At 48.1% G+C, this 25,773-nt stretch overlaps 1 protein-coding gene across 10 annotated transcripts in view; it reads left to right on the forward strand.

The window, feature by feature from the left end:
• FRMD4A (FERM domain containing 4A) overlaps positions 1 to 25,773 on the forward strand; it is a 468,321-nt gene that overhangs the window by 422,975 nt on the left and 19,573 nt on the right. For all 10 annotated transcript variants that reach the window (XR_005018889.1, XR_005018890.1, XR_005018891.1 and 7 more), the window contains 6 exons: positions 10,152 to 10,285; positions 15,436 to 15,558; positions 18,582 to 18,810; positions 21,256 to 21,312; positions 23,078 to 23,315; positions 24,115 to 24,282. Coding sequence is in view for 7 of the 10 variants with exons in the window: in XM_036844689.1 (XP_036700584.1) it covers positions 10,152 to 10,285; positions 15,436 to 15,558; positions 18,582 to 18,810; positions 21,256 to 21,312; positions 23,078 to 23,315; positions 24,115 to 24,282 (949 nt within the window). In the remaining 3 variants the exon portion in view is untranslated. The remainder of the gene's footprint in view (positions 1 to 10,151; positions 10,286 to 15,435; positions 15,559 to 18,581; positions 18,811 to 21,255; positions 21,313 to 23,077; positions 23,316 to 24,114; positions 24,283 to 25,773) is intronic.

Consider the following 25,773-nt stretch of genomic DNA (forward strand, 5'->3'; position numbering starts at 1 on the left):
TGGAATGACAAAAGAAAAAACAAAACAACTGCATGCTGAACATGCACGGCCTTTCCATAGCTCCTCTGAAAGCGAGAAAAAGTATAGGATTGTCCCAGCGTTGCTTCTGGAATTTGCCATCCCAGGACAGTTCTGGTTTCAGTAGGAGGGGAGGGGCTCAGGGAGATGTGTTTTTGCTCTCAGCTGATTTAAAGAAAATGGCACAGACTTGCTTAGGAGACACCCTGTGTTCTGCAGGCCCATGTGGGTTGTGCATTAACTGCCCCCAAACAAAAAAATGTTACTGCACATCCTTTCTTAGAGGAATAGAACAATGAGACTGATGCTGGCTTTTTGAATGGAAATACAGGGCCAGAATCCACCCACTGTCTCCAAAAACAAAATGGCATGTTGTGTCTATAAATAGGAATTGGGCTGTGGGATTAATGATACAGCAGTTGAGTCATCTTCATTGTCAAGGGCAGGATTGCAAAGAATGTGGTGATGGATATTTGGTTAAAAAAAAAAAAACGAAATATAACAAAACCCTGCAGTCTGCTGGGATCCCCCGGCTCTGTCTGACCCTTTCCGCTCTGGAGAAAAACATGTTGTACTGAGTGTAGGGCTTGCTCTGCCTGGGACCCATCCACGTCCATGACTCAACTCTTCACACGTTCGCCCTCTCTGAATGCCAGCACTTCCTGCCATTGTTGGGCAGTTTATTAATAACTAACATAATAACGAGGGTGCCAGCTGTTTGCTGTCTCTCCTTCCAGAGAACTGATCTGATAGGGGTCTGCCAGCTTTGTGGTCAGGGCTGTATTCAGCTTAAAATACACGGCCTGAAGTTGGTATCAATCACATGATGTTTGGGGGCTTTTTTCTTCTTCTTTTCATCTTCATCCTTTTTTTTTTAAATATAGATTTTATTCCTACAATTCAAATTTATTTCCTTTATGTTTTGCAATTATTTTATGTCAATTTTTTTTAAATTGGGGTATAGTTGTTTTACAGTGTTGTGTTAGTTTCTACTGTACAGCAACGTGGGGTTCCCTGTGCTATACAGCAGGTTCTCATTAGTTACCTGTTTTATACACATCAGTGTATACATGTCAATCCCAAGCTCCCAATTGATCCCACCACCACCCCCCGCCACTTTCCCCCCTTGGTGTCCATATGTTTGTTCTCTATATCTGTGTCTCTACTTGTGCCTTGCAAACCGGTTCATCTGTACCATTTTTCTAGATTCCATGTATATGCGTTAACATACGATATTTGTTTTTCTCTTTCTGACTTACTTCACTCTGTATGACAGTCTCTAGATCCATCCATGTCTCTACAAATGACCCAATTCCGTTCCTTTTTATGGCTGAGTAATATTCCATTGTATATGTGTACCACATCTTCTTTATCCATTTGTCTGTCGATGGAACTTTGTCAGTTTTTTTGCTGCCCAGCATGTGGGATCCTAGTTCCCCAAGCAGGGATGGAACCCACGCCCCCTGCATTAGAGGCATGGCGTCTTAACCACTGGACTGCCAGGGAAGTGCCATTTTCATGCTTTCTTTTTGGCTCTCATTCTATCTCTTCCCTCTGTTTCTCTCCAGCCTTTCAAAGGTTCTGTTATCGGCTGCCTGTCTCTTAAGTCTAATGATGCCCAGGATTCCAGGGGCCTTTCGTGTTGGTCCCGGGCTCAGTGCCCTGCAGATGGGCTTAGCCGGCAGCACTGCCAGAGGGCTCGCCTTCTGCCAGGGTGTGTTTATATGGGACTGTGTAACCGGTGAGGGCTGCGAAATCTCTTTCTGTGGAATGGATGTTTCTGGCCGTGGCTTGAGCAGGACGGGCCTGAGTCAAAATTGTGAGAAGACAGAATGGTTGTCCCTTTCTGCTCTCTCACTGGGGGTAAAAACAAACCTAATAAAGCCATTTATACTGATATAGTTACACCCTCTCGTGTAAAGGAATATTTGCCTGCTAAAGAAAACCAGGGCAGAATGATAATCTGTAACCTAAGTGAACGACTTTGATGGAATTTTAAAAACTGAAAAAGAAATATTGCCGTCCCCTCCCATAGCCTTTGCTCTCTCTTCCCATTTATTGAGACCAGCCTTCTCAATATTACAGTCGAATCACAGAATCTTGGAGCCAGAAGGATAAGCCCCCTTATTTCACAGTATAAGAAATGGAAACTGTATAAATTAACTCATAACAGTAGTTTCAACTAGGTAATTTACCAGATGCTGCTAATTTTTTAAATCAGTGGTTCACTTCTCTTCCTCCCTCCCTATCCCCCAACCCCGAACCTTTCTCTCTTTAATCATCTTTGTACCCTTCACCCTTTGGTGAAAGTGCCACTGAGCACTTTTTTTTTTTTTCTGAGTCCCAGAGACTCTTCGCTGCCACCAAATGGTGTTTATTTTCAAAGCGCTCCCATTTCACTGCTCTTTTACATGCACTGTTTTATTTTTAAAATATCCGACCCTAATGAAAAGTTCTCCAGGCGTGCACTTTTCATGTGAAAAAATCACATTTCATTCCCTGAGACGCTCTCCAGAGATCACACACAGTTATCCTGAAATCTGCCAGGTGGCTTTATTTCCCATGTTCTCTTAGGACATCTTTTCTGTAAGGAATTCATAATTGAGGATTTGTAAGGCAAATAAATATCTCTTCATCATAAAGGGTTCAGACCTTTTCCCTTGTATTTATTCCTGGGGTGTCTGCCAAAACTTTTCCTTAACAGCTTTTGTAGATCTGCTGGGAATATGCCTACTTTCTTTTTTTTTTTTTTTTCCGTAAAAGTCTAAACAGACAGATTGTCATTTCCTTCCCTTACTTTTAGGACAACAGATTTCTTTCTTCTTTGGGGTACTGTTTGTTTCAAATTTCCCCTGCTTTCAGAGAGGAAAGAACCCCTTCTGTCTCCTGAGATCAGCGGGGCTGGTCATCAGAATTCCATCTGTGTAAAAACAGATGAGCCCCGGTTCCTGACAACATTCTGTTTAAGAGGATGCGTTCTCATATCCGGTGCAGAGTAGCCCAGAGTCTTTTGAAAGATTGGAGCACGTTCTCCATCTCAGCCCGATGAGGACATCCTTCCCCACGTTTGCCGGCTGGGAGGGGAGCTGCCGTTTGTGTGAGCTGGCCCTCCCCACGCATCCTGCCCCAGGGCACCAGCTGCCCACTGGGCGACATCTGGAGTTCCCTAGCTGGAGCACGAGAAAGTCCAAGAGGCGGTTTCTCCAGAGTTGGCAGAAATATCTCCGCCAACAACATCCCTAGCATCCGGGAGTTCACTCGGGAGATTTCCAAAGACCCACTGAAAGTGACTTTCTGATCTTCAGTGCATCATTCAAACACTCCCGGCTGTGTTTGGATTGGAATTGTCTTCTTTGGGGTCAGATCTTTTTCTCCTCCTCTCCAGCCAGCTGAGGAGTGACCTATTTCTATAAAGGATGTGGATTGAAAAATGATCATCAGATAGCCAAAAACAAAAGACATTTTCAGTCTGGGTTCATTCAAAGAGATATTGACTGAGCAGTAAGCAGGGTGAAAGGTTTTCCAGAGAACTAATCCGACGCTGATCATCCTGGCAGCGGACCACAGGGCGACTCAGCCTCCTCAGACCTCATCAGCCCTGCAGGTTAATTGCCTAATTGGCCTCGGGATGTGGCAGCTGCCATCTCTCCCCTTCAAGTGCGTGGCTCATCTCCTCCTTCCTCCCACTGGACAGCTTTTCATGGCCGGACCCCAGGCTCTCTGAGGGCTGGACCCACGTCCAGTTACCTGTCTCCCCCACCCCACCTTGCACACACAAGGTGCTTCAGAGACTTCTGTGGCTTCCTTGGCGCATCTGAAGGACCCGTGGGCTCCTCCTCTCTGCCTACGTGTTCCTCCGTGCGGTCCCGCAGAAAGGGTCTGGGCTGGAGAGGCAGATAGGCTGGCACAGTAACCGTGTTTATTACAGCCAGACCCAGTTCCTACCCTCATGGTGCTTCCATTCTGGGGATGCAGCAGACCAAACCGCCAAGTTGGAACCCCAGCTCTGCCTCCTAACTTCCCAATGACCTCTTCTATGAAAATGGGGATAATGTTTCTGTGAGGATGAAATGAAGTAGAACGTGTGGGAAGCTCCTACCAGGAGTTCTGTAAAAATCCCCTCCCTTCCCTTCTTCTCCCGAGTTTCCTGCATGTGCACCTTCCACCAGCCTTCCAGCTTCTTGCCTATTCACTGTTCTTCCTCTTTTACATTATGAGACTCCCCAGAATTGGGGTGCCAACTCCTAACAAAGGCCAGGGGACACTCCTGAATACAAATAACTACAAATAGTCATGTAGTGCCTATTACGTTCTGTTCTAAGCATCTTGCAAGCCAATGCGAATCAATCTCATTTGATTCTCCCAACTTTTGAAGAAGTCCTGTTTTTTAAATTTATTTATTTATTTATTTATTTTTTGGCTGCGTTGGGCCTTTGTTGCTGCGCGGGCTTTCTCTAGTTGCGGCGAGCGGGGGCTACTCTTCGTTGCGATGTGTGGGCTTCTCATTGCGGTGGCTTCTTTTGTTGCGGAGCACGGGCTCTAGGCACGCGGGCTTCAGTAGTTGCAGCACATGGGCTCAGTAGTTGTGGCTCATGGGCTCTAGAGCGCAGGCTCAGTAGTTGTGGCACATGGGCTTAGTTGCTCTGCAGCCTGTGGGATCTTCCCGGACCAGGGCTCGAACCCGTGTCCCCTGCATTGGCAGATGGATTCTTTTTTTGTTGTTTTGTTTTGTTTTTAATTATTATTTATTTATTTGTTTTTATTTATTTATTTGGCTGTGTTGGGTCCTCGTTTCTGTGTGAGGGCTTTCTCCAGTTGCGGCGAGTGGGGGCCACTCTTCATCGTGGTGCGTGGGCCTCTCACTATCGCAGCCTCTCTTGTTGTGGAGCACAGGCTCCAGACGCACAGGCTCAGTAGTTGTGGCTCACAGGCCTAGTTCCTCCGTGACATGTGGGACCTTCCCAGACTAGGGCTCGAACCCGTGTCCCCTGCATTGGCAGGCAGATTCTCAACCACTGCGCCACCAGGGAAGCCCGGCATGTGGATTCTTAACCACTGAACAACCAGGGAAGCCCAGAAGTCCTGTTTTCATTCCCATATGAGAAGGGAGGTAACAGATTTAGAGCAGTCATGTGACATTGCCGAGTCCTCACAACTAGTATGGCACAGAGCTGGGACACAAGCCCTGACTTGTTAGCTCTAAACTACTACCAGAAGTCTCCGGAAGCTACCAGACCAGTTGACGTTTCCCGAGGTGTATTCACATCACTCTTTCCTACAAACTTGGTGCTACTTGAAAGTTTGACCACCACCAACAACGAAGTATTTATTCGCTACTTAGATCTTTCAAAAGCATTCCAGTCACTCCTGTTTTTCCTTGGGTTCGTGCACCAGTTGATTATGCTTGGACAGTCCTTTCCAACTAGCACTTGGCTACTGCTCTGTCACTCTCTACATTTTGAAATCTCACTCTTCTGGCTTCGGTAGAGAGCATCCATCCATCTTCGTACTTCATTAATCCCAAACAAAGCTCAGATTAAACTCTTACTTAGTATTCAGGTTTACAGATAATTTGCTTTGGCCTGTTGATAAGATGCAGAGGTCAGTCCTTTAGGTGCTGGTTGATAATTAGACATTTCCTTTTGAGTTGAAGCAAACTATAGCAATAGCTGGGAGAAGGACCAGAGTTGGAGGGATGCGTGTCTGTTCTGGAGGCGGAGATGGGAAAGAAAAGAGGAGAAAGATGGCGCCGTATGTAAGGGTCCTTTTGTAAAAATTGCACAAATGACTGCTAGAGGTGAGAGGGAACTGCCTCAGTAAGCTGTTTATTTCAGTGCTAGATTCTTCGAGTTTGGAGGAATCTTGGGGGTTAGTTAACTGGTCATTTTCTAGTTGGGGACATCATGGCTCTGAGAGGTTAACAACCCGAGATCTGACACCAATTAACAGCTGACACGTGTTGGAAATCCAGGTGTCTTTTATCCTTCACTGCTCCTCTCAGAGATAGTGGATTTCCATCTTGTTAATTTCTAAGGGGCTAAATGTATAACCTTGGCGTGGGGTTGCCTGTGAAAAGGCATGTGTGTGTTCACGTAACCGGAAATGGGCAAATCATAGTAACTGAGAGCTTCTATACCGTTCATCAAGTGCAGCTGCCGACTGGAAATTATTTCTGTGTCTAGAATCATTTTAGATGTGCTCACAAACCTTTAGTTTGCAAGAGTCTCGTTGCCCTGCGCCCCTGAGGCTCTTCTGACTGCGTTTCTCCCTGGATTCGTTCTGTTCTGTCACTTGGGACGATGAAGAGTGACTCTCTGCCTCCCGATTTCTGCCTCTCTGGCTGGCCTTCCTTTCAGATGTCACGCGTGCCGTTCAGGGGATGTCTAGAGGGTGACAGCATCAACATCTCAGAGCACTTGGGGCTCCTTCTTCTGATACTCTTCAGTTTCTGTCAGTGCTCTGTGCTATTGGTGTGGTCATCTCGTCCCTGGGCACTCGGCTGCCCCCCCCCAGGGTTGCCACATTGGCCTGGTTGCAGGTAACCGCCCGACAGCTTCAGATCCGACAAGCTCCAAAAGAGAGCAGCTCTCAGCACTCAGCACGCTTGCCCAGACGGTGCATTTCCTTTACAGAAACAGAGGCACCGGGAACCTCTTTTTCAAACGCATTGTGACAAGAACCCCACTGCAGAGCTGCCCTAGCTCGAGGGTGGAGTGGGGGGCCCCAGAGCCTGCCGAACCCCTTGACTCCGTCCCAGCCTCATCCACAGGCGCACCAAAGGCATAAATGCAAACCCAGGGGCTCAAGAAACGAAATTTGAAAACAGTGCCTAGACCTCTGTTGCTCCTTCTAAAGATGAGCTTTGGAGCCCAAGTGGTAGCTGTGTTGCACAGAGCTTCTCTTCTTTGGCAAATGGCTCCTTGAGTAATGGTGAGGAAGTCATTTCAATCATTTCTGTCTTTCTAATTCTAGCCGGAATGTCCCTGTGTGGGTATGTGCACTCACTCAAGTTAAGTCCACCCTAGATACGGGGGGGTTTACCTGTCACAGGTACAAGCTAAATGCCGAATGTGCGTGATCTCATTAGTCTTTACAGCAGATTGAGGAGGGCAGGTCACTTGTCCAAGGTCACCCGTCTAGTGAGTGGTTTAGAGTGCATTAAAACCAGATCGTTTTACACTTTACCCACCATCCAGGTTAGATGAAAATGGAACTCTGCATGTCTAAGCCAGGCCAACTCACTTACTTTGCAAAGACTTGACTTGGTACCTGGCACCATATTCCTCGTGAAGCAACTTCAAGAATAAAGGTGTGAAGCAGAGCCAGCCAGCATTAGTGGTGCCAGATACGGAGAAGGCCTCTTGAGCCATCACTCTGTCTTATATGGGTTTGGTATTTAGGCTAATTATTATAAGTAATCATAATTTAGGTACTGCTAATGAGCTCAAGACCAAAGCTTAACTAATCCATAACTAGAGATCAGATCATCCAAAAATTCTGGGCTTTACCACCAGGAGTTTAATGTTGTGATTTTTGCCATTCTTGAATATAGTTCATTCTTAGATTTGACTTCATAAATCATCATCTCCTATTGTGAGAGGTTAGGCAGGGGTGAGAGGGAAAACAGTGAATTTTTCATTTGTGCTAGAAATCCTTTCATCTTCTTGGACCCAAGTTTCCCCAGGTCTGTTTTTTAAATCTAAAGTCTGACTTCCTTCCAGTATTATTTTACCTTCTTATTAATTCTTTAGATGATGGAATAATAGAGCGTAGCTCATTAAATTTTCCTGCGTCTTCACCTGTGATTGGTGACTGTGACTCAGGGAACAAGATTAAGATTCAAAATGATTTAGCTGTGTTACATTAGATGAATGTAGACTGGAGATAGTTCAGGACTAATAAGCTCAGGGTAATTGACTTATGGGGGTAGAAAACCTGAAGCATTTCAAAACGGGGAGCCTGCAATAATGTCCAGCCATGTGTCACATGAGTACGACACCATGTGGATTTAGTATCTGAGAACCATGAGGTAATGGAGCCTTCGTGAGGGTCAAGCTTTCGCTTGAGTTTGCTATTGAATTTGGAAACATGCGATTGAAGCAGGACGAAATCCAGGAAAGAGCTACAAAAATGATTAAAAGTTTGGAAGGTCGATTCTATAAAGAAACAACCTACAGGTACTAGATTTCTTTACGGAGATGAGATACAACTTAATTATAGCATCCAACCATACGATTGACAACATTTATTCGTTTGTTTATTCAAGCTAATATTTATTAGCTACTGTGGAGGCATAAAGATGGTACATTCCCGCAGTGATGGAGATTCTCTATTTCAAGCTAGAATGAGTCAAAATGTATTGTACCTAAACACTGAGAATTCTTGAAGATTAGGGTTATAAGAACTTAGGTGCCTGGTAATTGAGGGAATATGGGGATTCCTGCTCAGAGCCTAAATAAGAGTCAAATCTTATATTTATGGGGATGATTTGAGCATCACAGGGTTGTTGTTTTTTTTAATTATTACTTATTTATTTATTTGGCTGCACCAGGTCTTAGTTGCGGCATGCGGGAACTTTGTTGCCACCTGGGGGATCTTCGTTGCAGCATGCGGGCTCTTTAGTTGTGGCATGCAGGCTCTTAGTCGTGGCATGCGGGATCTAGTTCCCTGACCAGGGATCGAACCCCGGCCCCCTACGTTGGGAGCGCAGAGTCTTAACCACTGGACCACCAGGGAAGTCCCCATCACAGAGTTTTTGATACAAAAGCATAGAAGTCCCTTCTAGTCTTGTGATTCTGAGACGCCTTCTTTAACCACTGGAAGAAACAGAACAATCGACTCTGGGAATTCTGATTGGATCATTGTCAAATCTGTCATTCATTCACTGAATTGTCCCGAAATGTTTCCTAAGGAAATACAATTCCTACCCCTCCCTCCAACAAATCCCGCTAGAATTTTTACTGGTATTGCAATGATTCTCTGATTTAGTTCCTGAAGAATTGACATCATTACAACGTCTGGCTTCCAATCCATGACCAGACTACATCTCTCTCTTGTTTGAGGTCTTTCGTTTTTCTCAGCAGAGTATTATACTTTTCATTGTAGAGCTCTTGTCCATCTTCCATTAGATGGATACCTAGGTGTTCGATGTCGTTTGATGCTGTCGCAGATGGCGTGATGTGAGCCACTTGAAGGCACACCCAGTAATGCCCATCCATTTCTAAGACTTCCGCTGTCCATGGACACGAGAAGCAAGCAATAAGCAGCTTTTCCCTTCTTAGGGAGTCAAGGTGCCTTGTCTAGCCATCCAGGTAGAAAAGGTATAATAGCTTCACTGCAGGAAACCTATTTCAGAATCCAAACATTGCAGCCCAGAAATGATGCTCTGGTCTACCGTAAATCTCTCCAGTTGGCATTTCAGCATATTTTCCTTTTGTTTGGTTTACAGTTTTTGCCTTCCACAAAGGTTTCCTATCTAGCAGTCTGCTATTTGAATCATCAAGCAGATAGTTCTGTGCTGCATATAAAAATATGTATAACTTTTATTAGGGAATTTGCTCATGTTAACAGTCTCGAGTTCAAAAAATACAATACAAATCTAATTTTATTTTTAAAATATATGTGCTTAGGTAAAAGGGCTAAAAGAAAATGCAAGACAGTGGTTATCTCTGGGTGACTAGCTTATGGATTATTTTTATACATGTCTACATTTTCAAAATTTTTATGATAAACATGCGTTATCTTTGTACTAAGCAAAAACAAGCGTTTTTAAATAGAAAAAATTAAAACTTTGTATTAAAATGGCTGGCTTAAACTTTACTTTCCCCTTCATGGCATAAAAAGTCTATTAAAATTTGCTAGTGAAATTGAAATGGGTGTGCGACATATCTTAAGATAATCAAAGAAGAGGCGTGTAAATTTTCCCGCCGGTCCTTCTGACCAGCTGTAAATTACCCGAAGTGCTGAGAATCCGCCCCTCACCCTTGGAGCTCTGGGCACCTGTTTTATTTCACACTCTCTTGATTCCTGGGGTAAATCCCACAGTCACAGCGTGGGCTCCGGTTCAGTTCCTTTGTGGTCCAGATGTGCGTCCCCTCGTCAGCTGGCCTAGTAACCCCACTGTTAATTGACAGGTTCTCAGGAATCAGATAGCTCGCAGTCGGCCAAGAAAGACATGCTGGCAGCCTTGAAATCCAGGCAGGAAGCTCTGGAGGAAACGCTTCGCCAGCGGCTGGAAGAGCTGAAGAGACTCTGCCTACGAGAAGCGGTAAGCATGGCTGGTTCGTCCTGTGGGACTCTGTGTTGTCTGTGCCCTCATCTGTCTTCACGTATTTATAAAAGGCAAGGGTCGGCGTCATAAAGGGCATAGGAGGGAAGCCAGCCCTCTTCTGTTGACGACCCCCAGCCCCCGGGATGAGCCCCATCAGAAACAGGAGTCTTGGACCATAATGAAAACACTCTGACAGCAGTGAAAGTGGGTCCTGGCAGAATCCCAAAAGGGACCCCACTAGGGGCCAAATGCCAAGTAGTAATAACAGTCATAATAACAATTGTAAACAACAACATTTGCATGGTGCCCCATAGTTTATAAAGCATTTCCTCATATGATAGTTCCCATGCTGGATGGAATGGTTTGCCAGCTTCCTAAGATCTTGTGCCTGAGTTTATCCTTGTGGTGGCTTTTGTTTCTCTTGAGTGTATTTCAGATTTATCTTTGGAAATCATAGTGAGGAGCACCTTTGGGGATCAACAAGGAAATCAGGATTTCACTTGATATAAAATCCCCTTCAAAACTCATGATCTGGTGAATCTTTCACTTTTTTTTTTTTTTTTTGGTGGATGATGCATTTTTTTCCTTTAGTTGTTGTTTGTTTGTTTGTTTTTACAGTAGGTCCTTCTTGCTTTTCTGTTTAAATATAGCAGTGTGTGCATGTCAACCCAAACTCCCAGTCTGTCTCCCACGCCTTTCCCCCCGGTAACCATAAGTCCATTCTCTAAGTCTGTGAGTCTGTTTCTGTTTTGTAAATAAGTTCATTTGTATTATTTTTTTTAGATTCCTCATATAAGCAATATATGATACTTGTCTTTCTCTGTCTGACTTATCTCACTCAGTATGACAGTCTCCAGGTCCATCCATGTTGCTGCAAATGGCATTATTTCATTCTTTTTAATGGCTGAGTAATAGTCCATTGTATGTATGTACCACATTTTCTTTATCCATTCATCTGTTCATGGACATTTAGGTTGCTTCTGTGTCCTGGCTATTGTAAATAGTGCTGCAGTGAACATTGGGGTGCATGTATACTTTTGAACCAAGTTTTTCTCCGGATATATGCCCAGGCGTGGGATTGCTAGATTGTATGGTAATTCTATTTTTATTTTTTTAAGGAACCTCCATACTGTTCTCCATAGTAGCTGTACCAATTTACATTCCCACCAACAGTAGGAATTACATTCTTCACACCCTCTCCAGCATTTATTGTTTGTAGATTTTTTGATGATGGCCATTCTGACCGGTGTGAGGTGATATCTCATTGTAGTTTTTTTTTTTAAATATAAATTTATTTATTTACTTTTGGCTGTGTTGGGTCTTCGTTGCTGCATGCGGGCTTTCTCTAGTTGCAGCGAGCGGGGGTTACTCCTTGTTGCGGTGCGCGGGCTTCTCATTGCGGTGGTTTCTTTTGTTGCAGAGCACAGGCTCTAGGCGTGTGGGCTTCAGTAGTTGTGGCGTGTGGGCCCAGTAGTTGTGGCTCACGGGCCTTAGAGCTCGCAGGCTTCAGTAGTTGTGGCTCACGGGCTTAGTTGCTCCGCGGCATGTGGGATCGTCCCGGACCAGGGATTGAGCGTGTGTCCCCTGCATTGGCAGGCGGATTCTTAACCACTGCACCACCAGGGAAGCCCCTCTCATGGTAGTTTTGATTTGCATTTCTCTCTGTGATGTTGAGTGTCTTTTCAAGTGCTTTTTGGCCATCTGTATGTCTTCTTTGGAGAAATGTCTGTTTAGGTCTTCTGCCCATTTTTTGATTGGGTCGTTTGTTTTTTGGATATTGGGCCACATGAGTTATTTGTTAATGAAATCCTAGCCTAGTCATCTAAAAAATCTTTTAATTTTAGGCAAAGCAATGCTTCCTCAAGTGTATATATACACAAGGCTCATGTCTCATTGGGATTTAGAGACTGTGGCAGGTCACTGTCTCTATTTATTTGAACATCTATTTCCACCACCTTCTGCTTATTCCACAACTCCTTGTTATCATGTTTGAAGACTTGCTTTTTTTTTTTTTAATTTTATTTATTATTTTTTATTTTTTTATTTATGGCTGTCCAGACGCGCAGGCTCAGTAGTCGTGGCTCACGGGCTTAGCTGCTCCGCGGCATGTGGGATCTTCCCAGACCAGGGCTCGAACCCGTGTCCTCTGCATTGGCAAGCAGATTCTCAACCATTGTGCCACCAGGGAAGCCCAAGACTTGCTTTTTTAATGCATCTCGCGTTATTGTGCGTATGTGTGTATGCACACACGTGTGCATGTGCTTGCACGCAGACACCATGGGGTGGGAGCCCTCAGGAGAGAGAGTGTTCTGTATATAACATTACAAGGAGCTCTGTTGGTCAACAGTTCAGAAAGGGAAGTGGAAAGAGGTTCCCAAACTAAGTTGAAGAGCCCTACTCCCCTCCCCCCAATCCTAATGCCTTGCCCCAGGAAGAATGAAACAAGGGGCCACAGAATGAGATCATATTACAGTTCAATTTGGCTTAATTATGCTCTGGATTGATTCAAACCGGAGCTGGCTCAAAGCAGACCCACATTAGCGCAAATCCTTTGCAAATATTGGGAAAGCAATTGTCCCAGCTGGGGGATGTGCTCTGAGATACTGTTAATATCAGCAATCTTTTTGTAAAGAATACGCTGGAAGGATTGAGAAAACATGGGTGTGGGTGTCTGCATTTAATAATTTGTAAAGCCTTGTTGTGTTTTTAATAAAGGCAGCATCCCTAAACCCAGCAGGGAATCAGCATCAGAAAACTGGCGAAACATGTCCGGGCAAGGTTAACATGTCTGGTGAAGGTCTCTGTGCCTCTCGTAAAAATAAAAGCAAAATAAGGAAAACAGAGCTCCTGCTTCTTACTATGTGGACAGCAGAAAACAGAACTTGAGCAGCAGAAGAAACTTCACGAGAAGCCGGCCACATTGTCCTGACTCCTCTGAGGTTAGGGGACAGGAGAACTTCTGTCCTGACTCTGTCCTGCTCTTTCTGTGTCACACACACCCCCTCAGCTCAGGGTATCCAGAAGTACTTTTTGTCCCATGGGGTGTGGGGCAGCCAGAATGAGGTGCTGTGGGAGCATCTGGCAAAATATAACCAACATAAGAAGAGAAAGGGAACCAGGCCGAGCCCTCCACAAGAGTGTGTTAAATTCCTCCTTCCCCAGGCAGCTCTCGTTAACACGTGATGTCAGATTAAATATGGAGAATCAAGGCCTGGACTCAAATACCCCCAAGCAGATGGTGGAAAATCAGTAGCTTCATTTTTAAAAAAGATATTTTGTTTTAAAACCAAAGACTCTTTTTTTGTTCTTCTTCTTCTTTAAAGTTTTTATTTCATTATTCTAGGGAGACCTGGTACTCTCGCTGGGACAATACAGATTCTCAATTTGCACTAATTACTAATACAGCTGTTCAATTTTTCTTTTACGTTGTAGTAGCTTAAATTCACAAACTTAGAGACAGCATTTAAATTTTTCATAGATTTAAAAAAATTTTTATTTTATATTAGACTATAGTTGATTTGCAATGTTGTGTTAGAAAACCACAGGCTCTTTAGAGTTATAAATCAATGGCCATTTTAACAACTTTTCCCTCCTTTTTATAAGTTTCAAAGTAAAGAAAGTCCTAATAGTATAAAATCCTCAATATGTTATTTATAGGCAGACTTTTAGGGAAGCAAATAAAATGTTGCAGAAAACACACACAACTACTTGGGAGACATTTGAACCACGTTTAGAAAAAGAAGAAAGAAAACAGGGAAGAAAATTGCAGAGCATTTCATACTCAAAGAGTTGGCCACTGTGCTCTGAAATGCTTACAGTGAGGAATAAAAAGTCCAAGAGGTCATTTCCCAGTGGCCTGAACTCAGGAGGAAAGAGGCCCAGGATCGCAGGGAGTGGGTGTGCTTGTACATGCCAGGTGTACCCCCCCCCCGACACACACATACCCCAGTGTGTACAGACACACACCCCAATGTGTACACACAGCAGTGGCACAGAGAAGCCATGTCGCTCCTCCTGTTAGAAGGTCAGACTGCCCGTGGAACCTGATGATCAGGGCTTTCCTGCCCTTACGAGGCTGCCCGGCACAGAAGCTTTCTGCATGGGTGATGGAGTTCCCGAGAAGAGCCTGCCTTGGGTCTTTGTGCAACCTCTGTGTTGATTTGGGACTAGAGACCAGGGCTGGGCTCTGCCTGGAAGGGCCACCGGTCCCTTGGAGGCAGGCAGTGGGTCTCCCAGGGTTTTCTGGTCCCTGGAAGTGTCTCCTTGCAGTGGACGCCTGGACTCTACCACGTGGGTTAGCTGCTGACTCAGATTTGATCTCTATTGAGCCCAGACATAAGCTGCTCATAGAAAGCCTAATTCTAACCCTGAATCATCCCACAGACCTTTCAGCGATTGCCCGGGACCATTGTCACCACGGTGGTCTGTCAACTAAATTCACTGTCGTTATACTCACAACAGTTAGATTTTCAGAGCCCCAAACGCACATACACCAGATTTTTTTTAAGTGGCCTCGTCAGTAATATGGATTATATTTTCAGTTTCGACTGAAACTCGTATTTGTACACATTTAATGTCTTTTCAACTCAGCCTGTTCCTTGAGCATCTGGCCAGAGTAGAATAATTATTACTCATACTCAGTTTCTAAATTATATAATAATGCCCTTTTCTGGAATTTGCCATATAGATACCACGCTTCCTAAGAAAGCTCATTTGAAAGACCCATTTTAAACTCAGATATTTGGTGCAGTGAAATAAGCACAGAGTTTGGAGCCAGAAAGACCAGAGATCTCATGTTGCCTCTGCTCTTACCGGCTGCGTGGCCTCAACAGGTTCGTAGTAGACACGCCAGACACGTGTGAAATTAACAAGTGAATGAAATTCGGGTTTTTATGATGAAAATCAGTAGCGATTTTATTTCCCCGACAGGAATTTACTTTGGGGAAAATCTTTTCCAAGTGCCTCTGTTCTGGAAAGGAAGGACTATATTCCCCTACGTTCTTGGAGAAATGAAATTGTATTGCGTAAGGTTATGGTTTCGAATCTGTGCATTGAACCTGTGCTTTGAAGTGCGTGTGTATGTCCTAGAAGCCGGTCGTGCACCCCACTCTGATTCCGTCTCCCCTCGTGCTGTCACACTTCTGCAGGAGCTGACGGGCAAACTGCCCGTGGAGTATCCCCTGGATCCAGGAGAGGAGCCACCCATTGTTCGAAGAAGAATCGGGACAGCCTTCAAACTGGACGAGCAGAAAATCCTGCCCAAAGGAGAGGTACGTGCTTCTCTCTGTGGCTGGATTCTCTTCCACCCGCCTCACGTTCCCGTTTGTGAGGGCGCCTCGGTATTCTATTAAGGATGTTTCCGTTCTACCGGATGCCATTTCCTCTTTCCTCCTGAATTGCTCTCCTTTTACCTTTTCTTAAGTTAGCTGCTTGGTCAGTATGTGGCTCCCATTGGTTGGATTGGCCACCTTGCGTTAATCTGTAAGCATTTGGATTTCTGTGGAGGCTGTGTGTCTAAGTCAACAGGCCTGTCGCAAGCAGCAAAGTTAATGGGAGAATAGTCCGTAACACTCATGTGTTCTTCTCCCAGCTCTTTGTCACTGAGAGCCAAGCGTACTGTCTGATCTATGACAGAAAACGACCAAAGAAGAAAGAACACTGAGGGCACGCCAGCAGGTGCAGCGATGCCGCTGGCCGGGGAAAGACAGTCGGGCCTGCCCTCGGTGGTCCTAACTCCACCCGGCTGCTAAAATCACTGCCCGAGCGTGAGCAAGACACTGCGCCTTCCCAAAGCACCCCTCACTTGACCCTCTTTGGACTAAACCTCGGCGGGGGCTGGGACTGGAGAGTTCAGATCTGGGGGCAGGGGAGCCTTGGGTCTCCAGCTGGTTAATAAGTGATCCAGTCTCAAACCAAGAGAAATTCAAGGCCAGGCACACCTCAGGCCCCAGGGGCACATCCAGGAAATGTCTTTCCAAATTTATTCCGAATACAGTTACTCATTACAATGCTATTGAGCAGAGGACTTAAAAGGGCAGGAATCGAAGCCAGTGGAGACAGGAGTTCTGTGCGTATTTAGTCTTTTTACAAAGCGAGGGGAACCGACGTTCTCGCGTGACACGTGCAGTGGGCGAGCATGGGGCTGAGTTGAGAGGGGAACGCACGCGCCCTGGAGACAGTGGGAGGGGTGGCTCGGTCTCCTGAGATCTGTGGTAGCAGGGCCCCGTCCCCGGGTGCTGGGAGCACTGGTGGATGCGCCAGAATGCCTCACCCAGCTCTGGAGGTGCTTTTCCTCTTCTGTAAAATGAAGTTCGGAACCCTCATTTCTCTGGCTGTCGCTGGGATTAAGAGAGCCAGTGCATGGAAAATACTCAACTCGGCGCTGACACCTGCTGGATGCTCAGTAAACAGGAGGAGGTGTCGGAGAAGGTGTGCTGGGCTGGGGCTGGGCCTGGGACTTTACCGGGGTCAGAACTGGGGTGCGGGCCGGTGGGACTTAGGAAACCCTCTGGTGGAGTATTTTTCAAACCCAGCTGTCATCCGAATTGCCTGGAAACTTCCAGTCCTCTTGTGCTGGGCAGACACCTGCACTAAAGGATCCAGGGGAGACCCTGCATGAATGAGTGCCACCCACCTGCACCCCGTTGTTCTTCCCAAGGTCCCATCACACCTACTCGTGGTGCCTCCTTCACACTTTCCAGTAAAAGATGACTTAGGCTCCCTGAGAATCCCACTGCATCCCTGCCTCCTCACCTGCCTCTGCAGACATCGCTGGGAAATGCCTGTTTCTCCTGGGAACGCCCTTGACGTCCTTGTTCACACGGCAGGCAACCATCTGCGCAGATGGGCTGCCGGCCTCGTCCTGGGCTCGGTTTAAGTAGCAAGAGTTTGTCGGGGGTTCCCACAAAACTCCGGGTCGGTGTCTTGGGCCAGGGCTGCCCTGACAGCCCGCGAGCAGCTGCGAGGCTTTGTCCTTGGTGACTTGTTTGTCTCAAGGCCCTGGGCAGGAGTCCACCTCGTCACTCTTCTCCCGGGAAGAAACGCAGCGGGCGTTTGCAGGAACTGGGGAGTTTATTAGACCCGTAATGTTAATGATAGTTCCTTTAATCCTCACCTTCCCCTCTCACCCCTGGGCCCCCTCCCTTCGGTGCTCAGGAGGAGGTGAAGTCCAGCTCAGAGTTGTGTGCCTGATGGGGGCACCCAGCCTGGCACGTGGGGCTGAGAGGCGAGGCTCTCGTATCGGCCTTTAATTCGGAAGGTCTCTTGGCTCCAGCAGACTTGGTGACCTGCTCCTCCACGGTTAAATCCGTTCCATTCGGGCTTTAGCCAGACCGGGGATCCCCCCAGAGCAAGATGCGTGCTTGGGCTCCCCTGGCCTCGCTGGTCGGTGTTTGAAAAAGGCACCAGCTGAGCCGCAGAGAAGCCACAGCTAGTACGCTGGCCCTGCTTTCATCCTTTGGGTCCACCGGGCATCTTCTGGCAGCCACAGCTGCATTTCTGCCGGGTCCAAAACTCCCTTTGAGGGAACATTCATCCATCTGGTCCTTTCGGCCAAAGTGAGGGGTAGAGAGGAGGGAGGGAGGGAGGGAGGCACACAGGAGAGGAAGGAGTGCCCAAGAGTGGTCCAGGAGGCAGGGGACCAGGCTCCACCACCGGCCGTCCACACTTGGGGCGCGGCCGCTGGTCACCCAGTGGAAGTTTTACGTAGAGGCAGGTGTGAGCGGATGGCCGGAGCTTGCGGAAAGAGCTTCCAGAGGAGGCGTGAGTGAGTGCGGGTAAGGCCCAGCGTGCAGGGCTCAAAATGCAAGAGGCAGAGGGCGTGTGTGCAGGGGGGGCACCCATGGGAGCCCCCTGGTAGCAAACCCCCAGCAAAGCACGACAGAGGCCACTCTGAAAATAGCGCTGCCCCCTCTGCCCCAAATGGGAAGGAAACACCAACCCGGTGGGCTCTGGATCTCCAGGAAGGCTGGGTCTTTGAGAGCCTTGCTGGAGACCTTGGAAATGAACCCCAGTGACCCCCAGGCCTGCAACAAGGAAGCTTCTCAGGGACGGTGCGTGTCTCCAGGATGGAACAGGGGCCGAGAGTCTCAAAAGTGGGCGTGTCCAGGGCCCTGGCTGCCTCGGACCGGAGGAGGGGGCGCTGCGGGGCGGGGCCGGGTTGGCGTGGGTGCCCGAGGCTGCTGGCTTCCTGTACGCGTGTCTCCAGGGACGGAGGCTCGCTGGCCTGGCGCGGGCGCAGGAGGACGGGTGTCACCCGCTCGGCATCCCCCTACGTGTGGTCTCCTTCTCACAGGAGGCCGAGCTGGAGCGCCTGGAGCGGGAGTTTGCCATTCAGTCCCAGATTACGGAGGCTGCCCGCCGGCTGGCCAGTGACCCTAACGTCAGCAAGAAACTGAAGAAGCAGAGGAAGACCTCTTACCTGAATGCACTGAAGAAGCTGCAGGAGATTGAAAGCGCAATCAACGAGAACCGCGTCAAGTCTGGGAAGAAACCCACCCAGCGGGCCTCGCTGATCATCGAAGGTCAGTGCCAAGCCCACTCCCCACTGTGGGCGCCGCCCTCCCCCACCGACCCTCAGAGGACTGGGTCTTCGTCCAAGGCATGAACCGAAAGCCCAACCCCCTGAGCGACCTGGCAAGCTGCTTAACTACCCTGTGCCTTAATTTTTCCATCCATAAAATGAAACTAGAGAGACCTGAGAGCCACGAGCGCAATAACATGCACTCAGATTCAGAGATGAAAGGGGATTTACACCAATCAGATGGTCATTGTCCCTCCTGATGGCCTCTTGGGAGAACGCTCCTCTCAGCCCTCACCGGGAGCTGAGCCCGGGGCCAGCCCAGGCTCCAGCGTCCTCAGAGACCTGGTCACCCTACCCAGGTCTGGAAGGAAAGCCGGGTGGCTCAGGCACCCTGAGGCCGGCATCCCCGCAGTCCTCCTCTGTCTCCAGGGGCTCCTGTCCCAGCGCTTAAGCTACGGAGGGCCGGACTGCCCCCCTCTGGGGGTCTAGAGCCCCAAACTCTGATCAGGAGGGGTTAGGAGTGGGTGGGGATTATATTCGGTGAACACGAGTAGGAAATACCCCAGAATTCACTACCAACCGTCAAGTCTCTCCAACTATTATGATCCTTTTTTTTTTTTTTAAGTCAGCAAATTCTTTTTCTTTTAATAGAAGTATAGTTGTGTTGTATCACGCTGTGTTAGTTTCAGGTGTACAGCAAAGTGATTCACAAAAGAATAGATACGTGTATTCTTTTTCAGATGCTTATAGGTTATTACAGGATAGTTTAACATAGTTCCCTGAATACAGCTTATTGTTTACCAAATTCTTTAAAATATATATCAAGTCTTCTTTCATAGTTTATACACATTTAAAATATTTTTGCTCCAGGAAGACAGAAAGTAGAAGAGAGGTTACAAGGGGCCACTGGGAGAGGGGAACAGGGAGTTACTGCTTCATGGGGACAGAGTTTCAGTTTGGGAAGATGACAGAAGTTCTGGAGGTGGACAGTGGGGATAGCTGCACAACGATGTGAATGTACTTACTGCCCCTGAACTGTACAGTAAAAATGGCTAAAGTGGTAAATTTTACATTATGCGTATTTTACCACCGTTACATATATTGATATATTTTGCTGCAACCTAAAAATGTGGGCATCCTGGGGGAGGGATGATTTACTGGTGACTCCAAGATGCTAGTCAAGGCTGTGTCTCCTAATTGTTCATAGTTCATCAAGCGATATGAATAAAGTGAATTCCTAGTTCAAAGTGAGAGAGATCATAAAGAAAAATCCTTTTGCTCTAGGTAATTTGGAATAACTATCCTTCTCCACCTCGTCCCTTTGTCACTGGCCAAGACTTTTTCACTTTCCCTAACAGAGCTGCATTCAGCCAGCCCTCCTCTGTCTAATGCCTCTTGGGACCTCCTTCTGCCCCCTTGAAGGGACTTGGGGGGTCCCAGTACTGTGGAAACGTCAGCAAGGCTGACAGAGCCTGGGAAGGGCACCGGAGGGACGGACGTCCTGCTGGTCGACCACAGAAGAGCGTGGTTTGCCGGCCTGCCCAGTGAGGGCCATTCGGTGAGGACGGCCAGCAGAGTCTGTTTGTAAATCGCTATCTGACCAGCTTGGTCCCATCTGTGCCCGTAGCCGTTCGTTTTTAACCGCTCAAGGATGTACCTTCTCCATTTTGCTGCCTCCTTGAAATAACGTTTCATCACACGACGAGCCCACTTCAATTAGAGGAGTGATTCATGTTCTTCTTCCTCGCCTTAGCCTGGTTTGTTATTTGAAGAGAGAAAACCTTAAGCTTGGAATCTAAAGACCTGGGACCTTTTGCTAACTTAGCCAGGAGAGCAGCGTAGCCTCAGACAAACCACTCCCCCCTAGACGTCCCTCAGTTTCCCCAGCTGTTAAAGGGGGAGGATCATCTTTCTGTCTCCCTCTGGGTGTGTTCTCATGGTTAATTGAATAGTGTCTATGAAAATAAGCTTTGGAGAGAGAAGCTGTATTTATTTAGAAGCTTGTTTTGTCTGCTAATGACTCAAGAAGTTTATTGAGAAGCCATTTACTGCCATATGAGCCAAACCAAGCTCCTCGCCCTAGTTTCACTTGTGTAGAACAAACGGCAGTTCACTTCCTTGGGTTGAGTCAGAACACGCCCTGAGCTGGGACGATGATGGGGCTTGGCCAGGCCAGGTGGCCTTTATATTGGATATTAAACTGCTGAGCATTGTTTTTGCCAATGAAACAAAGACCGGGCACATTGCAGTGTCAGGGATGGGGGGTGAGTCATGACCCACCACAGGGACTGTCAAAAGAAATGCCCAACAGCATTTTGATTGTGTTTCATGGGTGGTTTTCTGATAGAGGAGGGTATGGGGTGGTGGGAAACCCACTTTTTTCACAGATAGGGCTTTGTCTAAGGGATGTGCTCACCTCATAGACTTTTGCTTTTTGTCTTCTCAGATGGAAATATTGCCAGTGAAGACAGTTCCCTGTCAGATGCCCTTGTTCTAGAAGATGGTAGGTTGTCTGTTTCCTGCTTGAGAACTCGGAACTGGGATTAAGCTGTGTGTAGTCTGGGACAGCCCAGTGGGAAAGCCAGGAGCCAGACCAACATGGCGCCAGGTTCCCTGTGATTCTTTCATTTCCCATTGGTCATCTGTTTGGCTGAGAGTGGGTGGGAGCTACAGAAACACACGTCTATTGGAATTTTATTACGTCCTGTGGCCCGGAGGTAAGATTTAAGGTGATCGTGAATGGTGTTCTACTTTTTTAGTTGCCAAAACCACATTTTTACCTGAACAGACAATTTAAACACCACGCATAGTTTCCTTTGGAGTATTTATAATTTCTGGAGGAAAGAGGTGGCCGTTGGTTTGGGTCACAAAGATTGAAACCTGCTAGCAGGGCCTGGGGGTAGCCAGAAGCAAACAAGCCTCGCCCCTTCCTGAGAAACAGTGAAAGTGAAGGGGAGACGTCCCTTTAGACTCCTGGCCAGGCCTAGGAAACTGTCTTCTTCTTTCCCATTGACCTCTAAAAACCTAGTGATTCTCAGAATCTTCTCCTGGGAGATTCTTACAAGAACAGAAGTGACCCATCCCCTCCCCCCAGCCCATCACCACCACCACCACCACCACCACCACCACACATCGGGGAAGAAGGGATGCCAAACCCAGAAGCATCTCTGAGAAGGTTCCCATGGATTTAAACCCAACCTGGGGAGGTCAAGGCATTAATGACGTGGAAATCTATTAAGTGGCAGTTACTTTTTTTTTTTAATTAAGTAATTAATTATATTTATTTTTGGCTGACTTGGGTCTTCGTTGCTGCACAGGCTTTCTCTAGTTGTGGCAAGCCGCGGCTACTCTTTGTTTCGGTGCGCGGACTTCTCATTGCGGTGGCTTCTCTTGTTGCGGAGCACAGGCTCTAGGCGCACGGGCTTCGGTAGTTGCAGCACGCAGGCTCAGTTGTTGTGGCTCGCGGGCTCTAGAGCGCAGGCTCAGTAGTTGTGGTGCACGGGCTTAATTGCTCTGCGGCATATGGGATCTTCCCGGACCAGGGCTCGAACCCGTGTCCCCTGCATTGGCAGGCGGATTCTTAATCACTGTGCCACCAGGGAAGTCCTGTGGCAGTTACTTTTTTTGCGCTTTAGGGAAACCTCAGGCGGGCAGTGGTAAGTGGCGATTCAGACAGAAAACATGAAAGATCTGCGTGGCTCCTAGCCATAATGATAACCGCAAGGATAATAATCACTGACATTGATGTGGGGAAAGGCTGGTGGCTTATTTACCCAGTTGTCTTGGCCCTGCTCTTTGCCATCAGATTGTCATATTTTAATTCATTACACTGGTGGGAGGAAAGGACAGGCCTGCAGGGGAGCAGGGGGCGTGATTTGAATATCAGAGATCCAGCCTGTGGCCTCTGTGGACTCCAGTCTCTGCAGGGGAGGAAACGGGAACGTTTGAGGGAGACCCCTCTGTGACGGGGCAGGTATAGATTGTCATCAGCTGATGTTGATGCAGCGCCTGTGATCAGTTTCCTCCCCATGTGTCAGACCCCGGACCTCCCAAGGGGCATTACTGCTTCACGTGGGTCCCCAGTCCCATCACAGGCTTGCTCCTGCCAGGGGCTCTTTCCTTACTGATCTGAGGGTACAAGAGTGAAATTGTAGCACGTGCCCGCTGACGGCTGACGTCTGGGCGGAGGTGGGGTAGGGCGGCGGCGTCCGGGGGGGTGGGCGGGAAGGATGGCCCTTGCTCACTTCCTCTCTTTCCTCTTCGTGCAGAAGACTCTCAGGTCACCAGCACACTGTCCCCCTTACAGTCCCCTCACAAAGGGCTCCCTCCTCGGCCACCGTCGCACAACCGGCCGCCCCCTCCCCAGTCCCTGGAGGGACTCAGGCAGATGCACTATCACCGCAACGACTATGACAAATCGCCCATAAAGCCCAAAATGTGGAGCGAGTCCTCCTTAGATGAGCCTTACGAGAAGGTCAAGAAGCGTTCCTCCCACGGTCACTCCAGGTGAGCTGGGCCGGGAAGGCCATACGAGGTCACTGTCCACGCTTGGGCAGACTCCCAGGGCTGTCCTAAGTAGCATCCGCAAGTCACCCATCCCCACGGCCCTGGGTGCGCGGCCCTGGGGCTGCCTTTCAGCAGGGCTGCGCCACAGCGCCCTCTGCTGCTGACCTGCTCGAGGTGCAGATTCGTCCTTCCTAGGGAAACGAGGGTCTGGGCTCCCAATCCACGTGTTGGCCCCTGGCTTGAATGTCGTTAAATTCCCTGGGAATTAATTAATTAGGATATCTTAGGCAGCAGTACTCCGAAATGGCAAATGAGAGAGCCCACTCGTTAAGAATCCCAGAGTGGCTCAGAACCCTGAACTATCAGCCGGGAGAATTCTGGAGCCGAACAGCTGTAATCTCAGCTGTGTATCAGCAGCTCGTTACTCAGCTGATGTGGGAGAGAGGGGTTTGGGAAGGCGTTTCTGGACTGCTGTTCTGTTTTTCTCCTTTCCTTTCATTATGTCCTGTAAAGCTCCCAGTGGGTACCCAGACAGGTAAATATCTGTCTCTTAGAAACTGTGGCTCAGGGCAGGGGCTTCGCAGAACAGTCACACTGCCTGTCCCGGAGAAGGCTGGTGAGGGTCTTCATCGCACGTTGCCCTGGGCGTCAGGGAGAAGGGCTCACCCACTTCTGGGGGAGTCCCGGGCAAGCTTCCCCGACACCGAGATCGAAGGCCCAAGGCCATACATAGTCAGCGACCTGCGGGAAGGTGCAGCTGTGTCTGGCGGTGACCAGCGTGGCCTCGTCTGCTTTGCAGTAGCCACAAGCGCTTCCCCAGCACGGGGAGCTGCGCTGAAGCGGGCGGGGGCGGCAGCTCCCTGCAGACCAGCCCCATCCGCAGCCTCCCGCCCTGGAACTCGCAGCGCAGCATGCCGTCCACACCCGACCTCCGAGTCCGGAGTCCCCACTACGTGCATTCCACGAGGTGAGTCCATCCATCTCCCTCCCTAGACCAGACCTGCCTTTGTAAAATCTGGCATTGCTGGACCCACGCTGGCCCAGATAAGCCGTGAGCTGGAGTCAGGACTGAACCAGCGAGGTAGGTTCTTCTTTAAGGGAAGCAGAATCAAGAACTGAGCTGGCAGCCGGAAGCCCGTGGGAGCCAAGAGGCACATTATATCCCACTGTCCACGCCCAGTGGGTAGTTGGTCGGATAATCCCCTGGAGACAGTGGGCATGGAAGGAGCTTTCCTAAGCCACAAAAGTGGAGGCCGGAACGGCTACCCAGGTTAGCAGGGAAGAGCACCGGGACCAGACAACCTTGCCCTGGTGGGGTGGTCTTTACTGGACAGTCCTCATGTATCTTTCTACTGGACAGTCCTCATGTATCCTGGACTTCCTTTAATGCCCCAAGGTGTAAATTCATTCAAGAGCAAAAGGAACAGGCAAACGTGAGGCTTCAGTGAATCACACCTTCCTTTCCTAAAAAGAGGCAAAACCAAAGCCATCACTCAATTTTCTCTAAAACTAAGTCCATAGGGACCGTAGCTCGAAGGACAGATGGTGTGATATTCTGTAAGTGGTGAACCATTTATGTAGGGTACGATTGAGCTCTCCAGGCAAGAGTCTCTTGTCCATTCATTCTCATTCACTCATTCATGCAACAGATATTTATCAAGTGCCTATATGTACCAGGTACTATTCTTGGGCATAGAGCCGTGGACAAAACAGACCACGCTGTGCACTCATCAGACTGACGTTTTAGTAGGAAGAGAGTCACAGTAAAGAAATAAGCCAGTGGTGACAAGTACTGAGAAGAAAAATGAACAGGGCAAGTGAGTGAAGGAGAGCCATTTAAAGGAGAGCATTGGAGAAGGCTTCTCTAATAGGGTGACATTTGAGCAGAGACCTGGATGGAGGTGGGTAGCAAGCTCTAAGGATATTCAGGGAACAGCAGGGTCAAGGCCCCAGACACAGGCCTGCACTCAGCGTGTTCCAGGAGGCCGGTGTGGCCAGAACAAAGTGATGGAGCGGGGTGGGACCAGAGAGGAAACCGAGGCCCGAGTCAAGGAGGGCCACACAGTGGGGACTTCGCAGTCTACCCTGAGTGACAGTCAGCCCTGGGAATCGCCTCTTCCTGTACTTGGTCAACCCAGCCATGGTGAATTTCTGTGCAGTCCTTGTACTCTGCCCCCCCCCCCATATTGATGGATATTTATCGTGTGGCTCCAATAAGCAGAATGGATTGTAAACAAAGAAGTGGTAAGTATTTGCAGCCGTCATTTTTAAGGGTTCCATGTGCCACCAACCTTCTGTTTTAGACAAGTGTTCATGGGGGAATGGAAATCTGTCCAGTACTCATAATAGTACTGGGTGGAACCATATGATTGCTTCTGCTGGGCTGTTTCTTGACCTACAAAAATGGGCATTTCATCTGGCTTAACATAATACCAGAACGGGGATGATCTTGGTTCGC

The sequence above is a fragment of the Balaenoptera musculus genome, chromosome 2, assembly GCF_009873245.2.
Source record: "Balaenoptera musculus isolate JJ_BM4_2016_0621 chromosome 2, mBalMus1.pri.v3, whole genome shotgun sequence".
Taxonomy (NCBI): domain Eukaryota; kingdom Metazoa; phylum Chordata; class Mammalia; order Artiodactyla; family Balaenopteridae; genus Balaenoptera; species Balaenoptera musculus.